General features: G+C 43.3%; 1 protein-coding gene across 2 annotated transcripts in view; it reads right to left on the bottom strand.

The window, feature by feature from the left end:
- Positions 1–17,889, bottom strand: part of EPC1 (enhancer of polycomb 1) — a 166,012-nt gene that overhangs the window by 14,625 nt on the left and 133,498 nt on the right. For both annotated transcript variants that reach the window (XM_075315488.1, XM_075315486.1), the window contains exons 11-13: positions 4,172–4,287; positions 791–932; positions 338–710 (exon numbers count right to left, since the gene is read on the bottom strand). In XM_075315488.1, coding sequence (XP_075171603.1) covers positions 338–710; positions 791–932; positions 4,172–4,287 — 631 coding nt within the window. The remainder of the gene's footprint in view (positions 1–337; positions 711–790; positions 933–4,171; positions 4,288–17,889) is intronic.

Below are 17,889 nucleotides of genomic sequence, written 5' to 3'. Positions count from 1 at the left end.
TTGCTCACAGTCTTCTTACCCAAAGTATCCCACTAATTCAGTGAAAGAAGATGAATACCTGTCCTAGAGGAACCCTCAAAAGCATGAAGAAATAGAGGTGCTAGGATATCAATTCAACAGCCCCTCCCCCTGCATCCTACAAGGTGATAAGTCCATTTTTAAAATAATCCACAAAGCACAATAGAGGCATCCGCCCTGTGACATTTCCCACTTGGAAGAAGAATCGCAGGAGTGTGAGAAATGTCAGCCGTGCAGGTCCATACAGAGCATGAGTGCACGGCCTTGGTGATATAGGACCCCCCTGTTGACCATTTTGTGCCATGTGTCCCAGTCTTACCTTGGTACTCCATCCACAGAAGATGCTGCTGGAATCTTGGGTACCTGACAATTAGCTGCCGCTGCTGCAGCAAGCTTTAAGGCAGATGGGGGAACAGCACTTAAAGTCCTGGGTAAATGGCGTGCATTGAGGGGTATAGAGTTTACAGTGGCAACGGAGGAGGGTACAGTTAATCGGATGTTATTCCCAATCAGGACCTGAGTTGTTGCAGAATTGGCAGCAGTTACTTGGTGACTCAGAGAGCTGTGGGAACTCGCAGTCTGTGTTATATTGGAAGGCTGTAGCAAGGCTGAACCAGTTGATGTGGATGATGAACTTGTGTGTACGAGTGCTGCAGGCGTATTACTACTGAGGTGTAAGCCCTTGTATACTCCTGTAAAGGAAAGACAAAACCATGTAAGCGGTGGGTCATCTACGATACAACACATTCAGTCCGCAGGAATCATGGCTCACCTGAGGCTTGAAGAATGCCATTCACTCCAATGCCAAGGACAACATCATCCTTCATCTTGATGGCCATCAGCTGTTCAGATGTAACCAAAGCTGTAACCGCAAACTGAGCACTGGCAGCGTCTAACGTCTTGGAAACAAAACCCTAATAGAGAGAAAAATAATAATAGGCTATGAGCGGCCGAACACTTCCAGAAAGAAACCTGAACTGCTGCTTCAATACAAGGAATAACCTCAGCGGTAAAGAGAAAGCACAGGTAAGCAGACACGCTGGGGATTACACTCACTGCTCTACTTAGTGCTCCTGGTCTACCATTGCTGGACCCTGTCGCAGAGTCAGAAGTGTCAGTGCAGCTGCACCTTATTTTTGTGTTTACATTTATAAAACTGGTTGCAACCTTTAGAAGTCTGGATCAAAAGGTCTACAAGGGTTAACAGGTACAATAGGACATCACTAGGGGGAGCTAAAGCCCCACTCCATTATTTTTTTTTTTTGTTTGTTTTTTTTTAAGAGCTGGAGTGGTGCTTTAAATGGAAGTCCCCTGCACCCAGTAATATACTCACCCATCCTACTCTTTTTTTTTTTTTTTTTTTTTTTTTCAGAGCAGCTCCGATCCTGCAGCGCCATCATGAGCATGATATTTCTGACTGGCTGGATGTGAGAAATGACATCACAAGAGCTCAATACAAGTCTATGAGAGCAAGAACAAAGCTCTCAGAGACTTGTATTGAGCTGTGACCTCCAGTGCTCCATGAAACACTGGAGCTGCCAGCAGGTCACGGATCGCTGGAGAACAGGAGAGACCCTGGAGAAAGATGAAGCGGCGGCAGGAGAGTATAAGACCCGGAGGCAGGACTTAAATTTAAAGCACCGCTCCAGCGGTGACACAAACACCACGAGTGGGGCTTTAATGAACACTGCTATGATCCATCTAATGGATTATCTGCAGACAAGAATTTATCAGCACATTACTCAATCCCTAATTATAAAAGAGGAAAGAAAATAAGCTAAAAAAACCATATTATATTTTCCATTTGTAGCCAAATGAATGAGCATCAATTAACAAACCCATTTAAAAAAGGTAATTTCTTTACTGATTTTATATGATGAATATATCTTTTTATTTCTCTTTTATTTATTCTGTCATACATCCAAGGACATGAGACTCTGTACTTCCAGATCATCAAAGCAAAACCATTCAGTATATTGGAATAGGGGGTGGGGGAACTCCAACTTATTTAAAGGGAACCTGTCACCAGTTTTTTGACTATCCCCTTCTGCAGCTCCTGGGCTGCATTCTATGAAGGTGCACCTCGTTGCTGAACCCCCCCTTGCAACCCAAAAAGAACTGTATAAAATTCCACCATATTGTATGCTAATGAGCTGTGTTGGCCAGATGGGTGGGCTCTATTTCAGCTCCTGTCCCTCCTTGTCCGCCGTCCTCCTGTCATGATTGACAAGGATCGCGCAGTCATCATCATCATCCCACACTGCTGTCCAAGTCTTGCGCAGGTGCAGTTCTGTCTACCCCCATCGCGGGCAGAGTATAAAAACAGTTACATAGTTACTTAGGTTGAAAAAAGACCTAGGTCCATCTAGTTCACCCTTCCTCCACCAGTTCTACATTTGGTCACTAAGTCATTTATAACCAACAATGTTGTGTGTAGTGAGGAAATCATCCAGCCCTTTTTTGAAAGCTGTTGTAGTATCTGCCATTACTACCTCTTGTGGTCGGCATTACACAGTCTGACTGCTCTAACTGTAAAGAACCATTTCCTATTTAGCTGCTGAAACATCTTTTCTTCCACTCGCAGTGAGTGCCCCCTGGTCCTTCGTATTGTCTTTGGAAGAAATAAGTCATTGCCAGTCCTTTATATTGACCACACATGTATTTATACATATAAATGAGATCTCCTCTGAGACGTCTTTTTTCTAAGCTAAACATATTTAACTTTTTCAACCTATCATCATATGGGAGGCTTCCATTCCTTGTAGTTGTCTAGTTGCCCTCCTTTGAACTGACTCCAACTTCTGAATGTCCTTTTTAAAGTGTGGAGCCCAAAACTGGATCCCATATTCCAGATGTGGCCTTACAAGTGATTTATAGAGGGGTAACAATACGTTGGGATCACGGGATCTAATCTCTCTTTTTGTACACCCTAAAATCTTGTTTGCTTTAGCAGCTGCTGCTTTACCTCGTGCCGGTGATGTATCTGTGCAGGCGCGAGATCATGGTTGGGTACGAGGAGGACGTTGTTGTCATGCACAGCGCCGACCATGATCTGGCGCCTGCGCAGATACATCATCGGCACGCGCAAGGTAAACTTTTTTTTTATGCTCGGTCCGTGATAGCGGTAGAGAGAAATGCGCCTGAGCGAGACTTGGATAGCAGTGCGGAATGATGATGGCGGCGCCATCCTTGTCAATCATGACAGGAGGATGGCAAACAAGGCAACAAGGAGGGACAGGAGCCGAAATAGAGCCTACCCATCTGGCCAACACAGCTCATTAGCATACAACATGGTGGGATTTTATAAAGTTCTTTTGAGGTCTGCAAGGGGGGTGAGCAACAAGGTGCACCTTCATACAATGCAGGCCAGGAGCTGCAGAAGGTGACACTTTCGGTTTAATAGTCAAAAAACTGGTGACAGGTTCCCTAATAAAGCAGTTATCTGCAATTGGAGCACAAGTCTGCAATCACACTATGTGACTGCAGACTTGTGAATCCTCAGTGTGTGCATGGTCACGATATTGTGATGTCGGCAGCAAGCAGTCATGCCACTACAAGTAGCTGATTTGTATACTTCCGGTCACATTCCAACTAGACGTGTCTGCACTTGTATTGAGCGAGGTTGCGCACATCTAATCACCATGTGACCACATGGATGCAAATCACATACATGTGGTTCCGCACATGCCAGCTCCCGGCACATAAGAATCCTGACAGTGTGCATACTGCACACTGTGTCACGGCAAAGTTGTGAATCTTCAGAGTGACTGCAGACCTGTACTCAAGGCCAGACAAGCATTTTAACTACATAGTACATTTCTATCCTACAATGTGGAACACTACAAGACATACTATGAAAGTAATCAATTATTTTTTCTCTTTTTCTTTTCCAATATAGGTGCAACACCAAGATGCTGTGCACGGAGTAAGATTTAAAGCAAAAGTAATAAACTAACAAAATGTTCTGTTCTAAGGGTAAATTGCTGTGATGGCCGACGAGTGCAGGGAATTGGAGGAGTGAAGGGTGCCTGTTTGGAGGGTCACAAATACTCTTAGATTTTGAGCACTTGTGTCAGTCACTGGAAAGATCAGTGAGAACCAGACTTTCACATCACAGAATTTACAGGCTACAGATCGAGGAGCGCGCAGTTACCTGTGAAGTGTTGGCGGATGAGTTATTTGCCTGCTGTTGATGGATTTGAGCAATTTGCTGTTTCTGCATTAGTGCCAGTTGTTGTTGATGTTGCTGGTATTGTTCGGCTGTAAATGCTGAAAGTAAGAGTTGTATAAATTAGAGGGTTACCAGACGAGGCGTTTAAAGCATTCTCTAAACCGGTCGTGGAAGTACATTAGTCTGAGTAATTTATATGATTAATAACCATTAGACAAACCTGATGTGAAATAAACATACAAAATAAAAAAAAAAAAAAAAGTTGTATTAGTCCTCTTTTGTACCACAGCGGCTTACCTTGTGAGCCTAGTACCTCGATTCTATAATTCGACAGATGGACACAAGACCCTTCTGCACAGTGATCTGGTGGCACTATAGCAGCATTTCTCATTGACAAGACAGTAATTCACAGTTCTGTTTTTTTTTAGGTTTCAAAATTTAAAGCCGCGCAGATGGGGAGGGGGGGGGGGTCAAGAAACCCTGTTTGGGGGCCATGCTGCCATCTTGATGCATGAAACCAGCGTGTGGAAGATAGAAACTAACTGAACTGCTAGCCAAAAAAATGCTTTGGCTGATCGGCGTTCACTATTAACCTCTTTATGACTAGCCATTTTTTTTTTATTTGTCCCTTGCGTTACATTTCACTGAACGAAGGTAAAAAACGAAATGTGAAAGCAACCTTAAGGCCCTGTCACACACACAGATAAATCTTTGGCAGATCTGTGATTGCAGTGAAATTGTGGACAGTCAGTGCCAGGTTTGTGGCTGTGTACAAATGAAATAACATGTCCATGATTTCACTGCAACCACAGATCTGCCAAAGATTTCTCTGTGTGTGACGGGGCCTTTAGGCAATGTTCAAACGCGGCATCTGTTTTGTCAGTGCATCTTAAAATGCACAGTGGCAAAAACGCAATGTGGTTTTCTCAAAGCGTTTTTTTTAAAGCTATGTTCACACAGGGCATCTTTCGTTACGAGCGTTTTGAGTGCATCTTGAGAAAAACGCACCCAAAATGTGTTTAAGTCAAATCTATTGACTGGAAGGGCTCAAAAACGTGGTGAAAACGCAAAAAGAATTGACATGCTGCATCTTGAAAAACGCAGCCAAGATGCAGCCAACAAAAGATGCCCAGTGTGGACTGCAAAATAGAAATTTTTCATAGACTCTGCAGGGAGAAGGAAATGCATGCAATTTGGGGATTCTTTGGGACCTCAAAACCACACCAAAAATGCAGCAAATGATGCCCTGTGTGAACTTAGCCTTACAGATGCCAGTTGCCTGACACTTCTGAGCCCAATAGTCACATGCAGCCCCGCATGATGCAGCAACGTATGAATGTTTAGATCGCCATACAACTGCTATTTTAAGTTCTAAATAGTACAGGAAAATGAAGTATAATTCAATTTTTCTAAGACACATTATAGAGGATTGGCTGACAACAGCCCAGCTTACAGGATACAAGCACAATATACTGCTCAGTACTCCTACTTCCAGGAAAGATGTATAGAACTTCCATTCATATACACTGTTGTAAATTATGTTTATATTTCCTCCAGTATTACACTCCCTTTTCTACAGTAGACGTCTGCCTCATACAATGCATTACACTTTGCTCTCGCTATAAGCTGAGAATTATAATACACCTGTGATTATTTTGCCTATATCACTGTAACTTGACCACACAGATCATAGATAATTGTGGCCTCACAGCCATGTGGTTCTTCCAGGCATAATTCCTCGGCCGGTTCAGTGAGTAATACAGTATCTTTAGACTGAGCGCCACCAGTCATGTTTTAATACTAATTCCTCATCCCACAGGGTTTCACATCTAACTTGATTGGCATATCTTTACAGATTATTTTTTTTTTTAACCCCTACAGCCCACTTTCCGTTTTTGTTTTTTGCTCCCCTTCTTCCGAGGTGTAACTTTTTTATTTTTCCATCAATCTTGCCATATGAGGGCTTGTTTTTTGCGGGACGAGTTGCACTTTTAAATGAAACCATAAAAGTTTTACCATATGGTGTACTGGAAAACGGCAAAAAAAATTCCAAGTGCGGAAAATTGCAAAAAAGTGTGATCGTACAATAGTTTTTGGGATATTTTATTCACTGTGTTCACTATATGGTAAAATTGAGGTATCTATGTGATGCCTCAGGTCGGTGCGAGTTTGTAGACACCAAACATGTATAGGTTTACTTGTATCTAAGGGGTTAAAAAAAATTCACAAGCTTGTCCAAAAAAAGTGGCGCACGTTTTGCGCCATTTTCCAAAACCCGTAGTGTTCTCATTTTTCAGGATCTGAGGCTCATTGATGGCTTATTTTTTGTGTCTCGACCTGACGTTTTTAACGGTACCATTTTTGTGCAGATGCTACGTTTTGATCGCCTGTTATTGTATTTTGCGCAAAATTTGCGGCAACAAAAAAAAACGTAATTTTGGCGTTTGGAATTTTTTTGCCGCTACGCAGTTTACTGATCAGATTCATTGATTTTATATTTTGATAGATCGGGCATTTCTGAACACGGCGATACCAAATGTGTATATTTTTTATTTTTTTTTAACCCTTTAATTTTCAATGGGGTGAAAAGGGGGGTGATTTGAACTTTTAGGTTTTTTATTTTTTTAAAACTTTTTTTCACTTTTTTTTAATTTTACTAGTCCCCCTAGGGGGCTATAGCGATCAGCAATCCGATCGCTCTGCACTATCTGCAGATCTCAGCTACAGAGCTGAGAACTGCAGATTTGCTGCTTTACTTTCAATGCCAGCTGTATTCCGGCATTGAGAGGAAGTGAGTCATGTTAGCTACAGGCGTCAACACATGACCCTGTGCTACCATGGCAACCATCGAAAGTCACGTGATCATGTCACGTGACTTCCGGTGGGGGCGGGGTAAGTGACTGTCATGGCGGCACCCATATACATATCGCTGCCAGATTTTGGCAGCGAAATGTAAGGGGTTAATGGCCGCGGGTGGAAGCGATTCCACCCACAGCTAGCAGGCACACATGTCAGCTGTTGATAACAGCCGATATGTGCGCGGATCGCCGCCGGCGGCAGGGGGCGGGGCTTACCGGCACACGATCCATGACGTACCCAGTACGTCATGGGTCGTTAAGGGGTTAATTAATACATCCTGTATCATATTTGTTATAAAAAAAAGTTACTTGAAGCATTGCCTCATGTGGAACTACTCCTCTTCCATAGCAGATCAGTCTACCAGAGCATTTATCTCTTACTTCTCCCAATCTACGTGCAGATGATTTTTTTATCTGCAGATGTGACTGCAGCAGCTGAATTATCTATGGGCATCTTTTTGAGTTGTGTCACACAACCCAATGCGGTGAGGAACCCCCTCAGCCCCTGATTTTACTTTTAAAAATACAATATTGCCCTGTGTGTGCTCATCTCCCCTTTTTTCTTTTCTACAATCGTTTTCACATAACATATGGGCTACTGGATAATTAGTATAACGGATTTGGAGAAGTAACAGCCAGATCCTAAAACAAGTGTGGGGTGGGGTGTTCATCTCTAGAAACGTTGCCAAAAGCCATACAAACAGTGTAGCACTACTCTGCTAAAGAAAATGGAAGGTGGCTTTTCGGAAGACATAAGTAGCTACCGAGGTAAAGCCGACCATACAAATCAGATAGGACGACCACTATCTCGGCCGGCTCTCCCACACACAGAACTCAGGCAAGTGATGTGGTGATGGGCAGCACGGTGGCTCAGTGGTTAGCATTGCAGTCTTGTAGCGCTGGGGTCCTGGGTTCAATTCCCACAACATCTGCAAGGCGTTTGTATGTTCTCCCCGTGTTTACATGGGATTCCTCTGGGTACTCCAAAGATATACAGATAGGGAATTTAGATTGTGAGCCCCAATGGGGACAATGATGCCAATGTATGTAAAGCGCTGTGGAATTAATAGCGCTATATAAATTAATAAATATTATTATCATCATCTCTACAAGGAAGTTGCCGAAAACCTCCCCGACAGCGCTCAGCTCTGGGAGAACAAAGTGATCGACAGTCCCAAATCAGACATGCCCAATCTACATCTCCCCCTGACAATTAGTTGGCCAGGATCCACAATCATTTTTGTCTGAGCCTGTAGACATCGGTGAGTGCCTCTGACAGTAGTCTAATGTGTACAGGGGCTAAAAGGATGAGCTCACTTTAGGGCTTGCTAAGACTATTTTATATTATTCAGAAAAGTGCAATGCGAGGGGGGACTGCACTCTGACTCATGATATTCAATGATCACTCAGGAACACTGTAAGGCTATGTGCGCACGTTGCGCATTTGCATGCAGTTACGCTGCGATCTGCACCGCAGCGTAACTGCACCCGCCCTGCGTCCCCTGCACAATCTATGGAGATTGTGCAGGAGACGTGCACACGTGGCGTATTAGAGCGCAGCGCTTCGGGCAGCAGCCGACATGTCACTTCTTCCGTGCGCTCTGCATGTAGCCACCGCTCTATGGGAGGGACTGGGAGGGGCTGCATGCCGAGCGCATGAAACCGGCTTTCATTTCTGCAGCGATGTGAAGTGCACGTGTGCTGTTCAAATCGCTGCAGAAAATTCTGCAGCGCAGAACGCTACGTGCGCACATAGCCTTAATGTGGAACAGATACTGCGCTGCTGGAGATAAGACACACATCTAGAAGGAAAATATGAGATACACAACCCAATAAGGTGCGCATTATTCCTTGTTACTGGGTTTTCCCTTGTTACACATGGTATTCAATGAGGCAGCCAATATCTGTGATTTTTTTTTCTCAGCTGTCTTCAGCCTCAGGAAAAAAAAATAAAAATTGCAGCATACAGAGCATGATCGCATAAACAGGACGACACTCACCAATGAAAAGTTAATGGGTGCAACAAAAACGATGCCATACAGGCCATCCTAGGGTCATCCACAGTTTTTCCGGATACATTACCATTCTGTAGCAAATTACATTGTAAAATGATTGTAAAGGTATAATAGCTGCCGCAAAAATAAAAAAAAAAAAAAAAAAAAAAAAAAAGAAAAAAAAAAGATTGTCCTACTTTTTCTGGATGAAAAGACCAATTTTTTTTTTACACGTTAGTGAAGCGTACCCTTATTGAGATAGCAACTTTTTTTTTTGACTGGCTTCAAAAAACAAAACAAACCCTTTTATTTTTGGTCACATTGAAGTCTATGGAAAATTAACCAGTAGTTTATTTTTTTTCTTTATTAGATCCTTTTCAAACAGATGATTACCAGACATGTGAGCTCAGCCTTAAAAAGGAAAACCAATCACCAGGATTTTCATATATAAGCTAAAGCCAGTGCTATACTGGCACTACCAGGCTGATTTTATACATACCATTAGTAGTCAGCTCAGATGTTTAGGTTTTGAAATCCAAGCAAGTAAACTTAAAAAAATCAGCATCTTCTTGATTGGCATGAATTTGCAACTGAGCAGATAATATATGGGTGGGTATTCAGATGAATTCCCGCCCCCCTGCCTTTTGTTCCTCCCTTTTCTGTTCACTATGGTGTTATACAAATCACTTTGCTTAAGGACCTGTGGTGAGGTCATTCCTATGTGACCAGAAGGGGCGGGGCCTCAGCCAACAAAGTTGATACCAGGTCACATGGGTATGACCTCACACAGGTCCTGCAACAAAGTGAGTCATTTGTATAATACCATAGAGAACACAGAGGGAGGAACAACAGGCAGGGGGGCGGGAATCCATCTGAATACCCACCCATATATTATCTACTCAGTTGCAAATGCGTATCAAGAAGATACTGATTTTTTTTAAAGTTTACTTTCTTGGATTTGAAAGCCTAAACATCCGAGCTGACCACTAATGGTATGTAGATAAGCAGCCTGAGTGATAGTGCCAGTATTATTATTATTATTATTATTATTTATTATTATAGCGCCATTTATTCCATGGCGCTTTACAAGTGAAAGAGGGTATACGTACAACAATCATTAACAGTACAAGACAGACTGGTATAGGAGGAGAGAGGACCCTGCCCGCGAGGGCTCACAGTCTACAGGGAATGGGTGATGGTACAATAGGTGAGGATAATAATTTTGTTCATTTATATAGCGCTGTTAGTTCTACAGCGCTTTACATACATTGGTAACACTGTCCCCATTGGGGCTCACAATCTAGAGTCCCTGTCTGTATGTCTTTGGAGTTACCACTGGCTTTAGCTTATATACAAAAATCCTGGTGATTGGCCCCCTTAAGGTCCCCGCACACACAAATTTCGGGTGAACCAGTCGATGTCAAGCGCTCCAGAGTATGGCGGTTGACCAAAGCATCGTTCAGAGGACAGCCATCTAAATGTGTATGGCCGGCTTTTGTTGCTACTTTTAGAGTAGTGGACACCTTAATTAGTATTAGTATAGAACTGGCTGACCACTTGCCCAGCTTACCAGATAGATACAAGCACAATATACTCCTCAGTACTCCAACTTCCAGATCACGTCATGTGCATCTCACTATTAGTGACACCTCCTTTTTGTTAACATTAAACGACAAACAAACTTGTCCAATTGTTAATACATCACAGTACTCAACTATGCTGGGTTAGGGTATGCTGGAGAATAAAAGGCTAGTTTAAAAAGGAACCTGTCATCAGTTTTTACCCTATTAAACCAAATATATCACCTTCTGCAGCTCCTGGGCTGCATTCTATGAAGGTGCACCTTGTTGCTGGCCCCCCTTGCAGACCCCTAAAAGAACTTTATAAAATTTTTGTTTCCTAGAATGAGTTTTGTTGGACAGATGGGCAGGCTCAAATTCGTCTGTCTCCCCATTCATCTCCTGTCTCCCCAGTCGTCTCCTGTCTCCCCCTCCTGCCTCTGTTCGCCGTCCCCCAGGCATGATTTAGATGGATGACGCCGCTCCAGTCTTCGTGCACACTGCTGCAGTCGCATTTCGCTGTGCCCCTATCGCGCGGCTGAGCATAAAGATTCCCTCGCGTGAGCGCCGGTGATATAGTTACGCAAGCGCGAGATTATGGGCGGGTATGAGGATGACGCTGGTGAGGTCATACACAGCGCCGCCCATAATTTCGCGCCTGCGCAATTACATCACTGGCGCTCGCGCAAAAGAATCTTTATACTCAGCCCCGCAATAGGGGCACAGTGAAATGCGCCTGCATGAGACTCCAGCAGCGTGCACGGAGACGGGGGGGGCGGCATCCATCTAAATCATGCCTGGGGGATGGCGAACAGAAACAGGAGGGGGGGGGGGGGGGGACAAGAGACTAATTAGAGCCCGCCCTTCTGGCCAACCAAACTCATTTGCATAGGAAACGGTAAGATTTTATAAAGTTCTTTTAGGGGTCTGCAAGGGGGGCCAGCAAAAGGGGCACCTTCATAGAATGCAGCCCAGGAGCTCCAGAAGGTGACACTTTTGGTTTATTAGGGAAAAAACTGGTGACAGGTTCCCTTTAATATAGATTAGAACAGATTAGAAACAAATAATATGCATCACTATCTGTTTTTACTAGGTTAAAAGGGACTCCGCAGCATAATATTGGGTAGGAAAGTCTGATTTCAGCGATGTGGTGACTAGCGATGAGTGAGGATGGGCTCAACTAGAGAAACGAGCATAAGGCCCTGTGCGCACTAGGCCATTTTACCCGCGGTTTTGCTGCAGAAATTTCTTGAGAAATGTTTGTAATCTTTCTGCAGACATTTCCCAGCAAAACCTATTGGGGAAAAAAAAAATAGCTGTGCGCACACTGCATTTTTTTCTCAAGAAAATTCTTTCTACAGAATTTCTTGAGAAAATTTCTTGAGAAAATGTGCATGTCACTTCTTTTCCGCAGGTACCTGCGGTATACCCCCAGTATTTCACTCCATTCACTGTAATGTAATCGCGAAATACCGGGGGGGGTATACCGCAGGTAGCAAATGATGTGCGGTATACCCTCGGTATAGCCGCGATTTACCTGCGGTAATGCTCATCGCTGCCTGCGGTTTTGCAGGAAGTGATGTCATTATGACAGAAAGGAAGCGGAGCAGAGTAAGCACACACGTCACACTCCCTGGACGCCGCACAGAAGCACTTCCGTGTCCTGGGCTGACCTATTGATGTTAGCTCAGGTCACTGCATTGCTCTCCCAGCCAATGGGGAACATTCTGTTCTTCATTGACTGGGACAGTGACTATGGTATGGATCGCCGTGGGACCCCCCCTTATTGGATTACGCCGGACCAGGATTTGATTGTTCTTGTCAATAAATTGGTGAAAGAGGGAATGTGGGGAGTTTGTTTTTTTTTTCAAATAAATCTTTTTTTGTTGTTCATTTTTTTATTTCTTACTGACTGGGTTGGTGATGTCGGGTATCTGATAGACGCGTCACATCACTAACCCCAGGGCCTGATGCCAGGTGACATTAAACATCTAGCATCAACCCCATATATTACCCAGTTTGTCACCACACCAGGGCAACGGGATGAGTTGGGGCGAAGCGCCAGGATTGGCACGTCTAATGGATGCGCCACTTCTGGGGCGGCTGCAGCCTGCTATTTTTAGGCTGGGGAGTGTCCAATAACAGTGGACCTCCCCCTAGTCTGATAATATCAGACCCCAGCTGTCCGCTTTACCTTGGCTGGTGATCCAATTTGGGGGGGACCCCACGTTTTTTGTTTTAAATTATTTATTTAATGTAAAATAACAGTGCGGGGTGCCCTCTGTTTTGGATTACCAGCCAAGGTGAAGCTGCCAGCTGTGCTCTGCAGGCTGCAGCCGTCTGCTTTACCCTAGCTGGCTACAAAACATGGGGGGGGGAACCTCACGTCATTTTTTTTTTATTTATTTATTTTTTGGCTAAATACAGGGCTAGGCACCCTTTAGTGCCACATGAAAGTCACTAAAGGGTGCCAGCTTAGAATATGCAGGGGGGTGGGACATTATATAGGTCTTTCTCATCTATCTATTCATCTATCCATCTTTCCCTCTATCCATTATCTGTCTATCGATTATCTATCCATTATCTATATTTATTGCAGTTCAGCATAAAAAAAAACGCAGGGACCAACCTGTGGAAAAACCGCGGCAAAAACGCATGAGTTTTTCCCGCAGATTTGGTGTGGTTTTTTACCGCAGGTGCGATAATCTTCAACTCCCAGAAGTTTCTCAAGAAATTTTCTTGAGAAAAAAAAAAATCACTTTTCTAGTGCGCACATAGCCTAATGGAAGTCATTTTTCCAGAAAACCTCCAGGTGGTCTCTCTCTCACTCTTACGACATATCCATCGACAGATTAAAAAGGGAGCTATTTTACATATTAGTTACCTTTATTCCCTCCTTAAATTAAAATTGTAATGATATAAACACCATGCAGAGCATCTCTCCTCTCCACCCCCAAGGACCAGTGAAGCGGGGTGGAGGGGCCTGCAGGTTTTACGCTGAATTTTAGCAAATGGAGATGAGATTTTGTCAATATAAGTGTTCTTGAGGCTGATAAATATAGGCAGATTATTAGCATACAATACCAACAGGGAGGCTACTCTTCAGCATCTGCAGCAGAACAATGATCACAAACATACAGCAAGATGTCAGTAAGAATTATCTTCAGCGTAAAGAACGAGTACTGGAAGTGACTATATGGCCCCCCACAGAGCCCAGATGGTAAAATCATCCAGTCTAGGATTACATGAAGAACCAGAAGGATTTGAACAGTAGTACAAGCCTACAGCAACAGATTTGTGGTCAGTTCTCCAAGATGTTTGGAACAACCTCCCTGCCAAAACCCCTCAGTCTGTGTGCGGATCAGAATTTAGGTTTTTGATGGAGTTCTGAAAGCAAAGGACGGCCACAGCTAATATTTAATATTCCTCTTTTGTTCATTCACTTAGCATTTTGTTCTTGATAAAATATACTATTAACACTTCTAATGTTGAATGCATTCTTACTTTGCAAAAGTTGTAGGCAGATAAGGGAAAAAATGCACTGCACTGTATGCAGCAATGTAATTAATTTAATCAAATACAAATTTTGGCTCAGAGCAGAAGATGTATTAAAATAAATAAAAGAGCCATTACACACCTATTCAATCCACCGGCTCCGGTGGTCCATGCTACTCCTACAGTGTTGATGCTACAGCAAAGGCGAAGGAGACAGCTGGAGTGCTGGTGGTGGGGAGTGCAAGAATGAATAGGTCATTGCCATTCCATGTTGAAAATGATATCTGATCTGCAGGGAAAGGGTTACAGAGCAGGAGCTGATCAGAAAGATATTGTATATATTTTGTGTGTGTAAGGCTCTGTTCACACAAGGCTTTTTTGTTAAGGCTTTTTTCTGACCAAAACCTGATCTTGTGGCAGGAAACCTCCTTTGAGTAATCTTCCTTTTTGGTGCGTTTTTCATGCGCTTTCTAGTGGCGTTTTTGCTGCAGATTTGGTGCGGATTTGCTGCTTTTTCTCTACAAAATGGGTTGTATCAATGAAAAAAATGCTGCAAATCTGCAGCAAAGAATTGACCCTGCTCATTCTTTAAAAACCTGACCAAAAACGCAGGTATTTGACAAGAGAGTCAGGAAAAAAACCTGATGTGTTTGTGTGTGCATGAGATTTCAGAAATCTCAGACTTTGCTAGGACTGTAAAAAGCAGCTTTTTATTAGCATGGATTTGCATAAAACCAAGGCAAATCTGCAGCTAAAAAACGCAGCAAAAGCTTACCGAAAAAGCCCTGGGTGAACATAGCCTAAGTGTGGGGGAGGGGGAAATCAGTAAAAAGTGCATTTTATCCGAGATGTTTGCATGCAAATGAGTCCAGTGGGCGGTCCTATTTAGTGATTGACAGTCTTCCCTGTACGACTGTCTGTAGAGATAGTCATCAATCGCTGTTAGGACTGCCCAATGGACTCACACATACAAACAACAGGGATTTAACTGAATGAAAGACAAGTTATATTGAATCTTCTTCATCAAAGAATTCTGCTTAGCCTCTCCTACTCTACACCAGACTATCTACATGTCAGGCTAGATGTACAATGTGACAGGATCCTTTTCAGACTAAGGCTATGTGCGGACGTTGCGTAATTACATGCAGTTACGCTGCGATCTGCAGCGCAGCGTAACTGCATGCGTCCTGCGTCCCCTGCACAATGTATGGAGATTGTGCAGGAGCCGTGCGCACGTGGCGTATTAGAGCGCAGCGCTTCGGCTGCTGCCCGAAGCGCGCATTCTTAGAAGTGACATGTCACTTCTTTCCTGCGCTTTGCCTGCATCCTCCGCTCTGTCTTTGGGAGGGGCTGCAGTCAGAGTGCATGGAATCGGCTTTTTTTACGTACTCTTTCTGCAGCGATTTAAAGCGCACATGTGCTCCTAAATCGCTGCAGAAATTTCTGCACTGACAGTACGCAACGTGCGCACATAGCCTAAGGCGATGTTCACAATTCCGTTTTTTTGCCTCAGTCACAATCCGTTGCCTTGAGGAATTACGGTATCCTGCAAAATATTTTGCAGGAATCCGTATTTTCCCCATAGACTTCTATTAGCGACGGACTGTGACTGATGGCCTTGCGTTCCATCCGCCACCTGACGATCAGTTGTTTACTGACTCACCGTCAGGCGGGAGCAACGCTGAATGCAACTTTTTTTTGTGCAGCAGATTGGTTTTTTACTAAGAGCATGTGCACAGTAAAAAAAAAATAAAAAAAAAATAATATGACGATCCACTGTAAATGCAGTTGCAGTTCCAGCAGCCGGAAGGATCAGCTGATCGCCTGGCTTTTCTGAGCAATCAGGTGATCGCCCGGCGGCTGGCTTTTGTGAACGATCAAGCTGATCGCCCAGTGGCCGGCTTTCCTGAGCGATCAGCTGATAGCCCAGCTTTTGAGAATGATCAGCTGATCGTTCTGTTGTTTTTATACTGCAATCATTTCACCAACAGAATCCTCTTTCTCATGACCATCAATTCCATTTCTTGCCACCCGTTGTACAACGCATCAGTCACAAGTATCAAGCAACGCAGATAACTGATGCAAAAAAAACAGAAATGCGAACATAGCCTTACAAAGGGGTGCTCAAAGATCGGTAGTTACTGCAAATAACATGCAGAAGGTCAATGCAGCGAAATTTAAAGGGAATGTATCAGCAGGTTTTGATATCTAATCAGACAGTAGCATGAGTTAGGGACAGAGGCCCTGATTCCAGCCATTTGTCAGTTTACTGGGCAGTTGTGATGGTCACAGTTTTTTCTACTTCAGATCTAGCAGAGATCAGTTGTTGCACTGTGTATAACTCGCCCACAACTTTCGGTGTACATTATATGGCGACAGAAAACTGCTGATCAGTGCAGCGGGACTGGTTGGACTAGGATGCACAAGGCCAGTTGTCCTGTAGTAATAAACCCCTGCTGATAAAACAATGATTGTATAAAAACAGCAAAAAAAATAACAAAACAGCCCAGTAAGTCATGCTGCTCTCAGATTACATAGCAAAAACCTGCTGACAGATTCCCTTTTAAAGTAATATGTATCTTTTAACCTTGTTTTAATAAAATATTAATTAAATATTTTCCATGTTTCGCTTCAGATCAACTTATACAGAACAACCTTCTAATATTGTCAAAGCCATACACTAACAGACAAGACCGATCCTCTGTTGTCCATGTTGTACATCAAAAGGGGAATGAGAGGAGATATAAACAGTAGATTGATGTGCAGAATTACCACCACCGGTAAGGTAGGATATTCTAGATCTATTCATCAGATCTTTCTAATAAGACGACTCAGGTTTAGCAATAGAACTATTAGTACAGTAGTGTAAAGAGAACAGTCTATCATGGTTTTCCCAGATATACCTTTTTAAACGACTACAAGTCTTATTCTCAATATAGTAAGTTATCCTTTATTCAGGGTATTAATTACTGAGGGTCCACCAATCTGAGAATGACTGTCGGAAATCAGTTGAGCGCTGGATTCCTCTTTCCTGACAGTCCAGTAGGTGATGAATGAAGCGTAGGTCAAGCACCACCCAACACTGGCCTCTACAGAGCCGGCCTCCACTGGGGGTTCAGGAGGCTGAACCCTGAGCGATCAGTTACATATCACCCATATCTAATGGGTGGAGGATTCTTTATTATAGTGGGAGTAACCCTTTGAGGAAATCAAAAGGAAAAACATTTCCACTGCTGCAAATGAAGAGATTACAGTTGAAGAGAATAACAGAAGAGAGGGAGTGTGACGAGTTTTCTTGTGACTGACCCCCCCTCTCTGTTATGAATGCTTCATCAGTTTCTGTTATGTCAAATCCCCAGACCCATACTGCCTGACGCTTTTCTCTGTGGTAGATCACAGCCACATGAAACTGGGACTGTAACTATACACAGAGGATTTGCCATGGTTCTATAAAGGACTTGTCCAGGTTCTTCACAAAAGTTTTGCAATCACTGCGCACAGTGAGGATTTACAAGTCTGTAGTCACATATAAGTGCAGGTGGCTTGTGGGTATCTTCCCAAATCTACTCATTGGGACAGATAATATCAAGAAAATGTGTCTGCACTAAAGAAAAAAATAAATAAAAATACTACTATTACATCTTTTGAAAATAAAAACAACCGGATTGCTGACTAAGGTGACTGCTTCACTTACTGTTCTGTACTTATGGAATACATACAGAGCCAACTATGATCCACAAAACTCAGCATTTACAGTCTGGCAAATCCTTACTTTACAGTAAACTACATTGGAA

Source organism: Anomaloglossus baeobatrachus, chromosome 6, assembly GCF_048569485.1.
Source record: "Anomaloglossus baeobatrachus isolate aAnoBae1 chromosome 6, aAnoBae1.hap1, whole genome shotgun sequence".
Lineage (NCBI taxonomy): Eukaryota > Metazoa > Chordata > Amphibia > Anura > Aromobatidae > Anomaloglossus > Anomaloglossus baeobatrachus.
The sequence above is the reverse complement of the archived record's forward strand: the minus strand, read 5'-3'. Positions and strand labels throughout refer to the sequence as shown.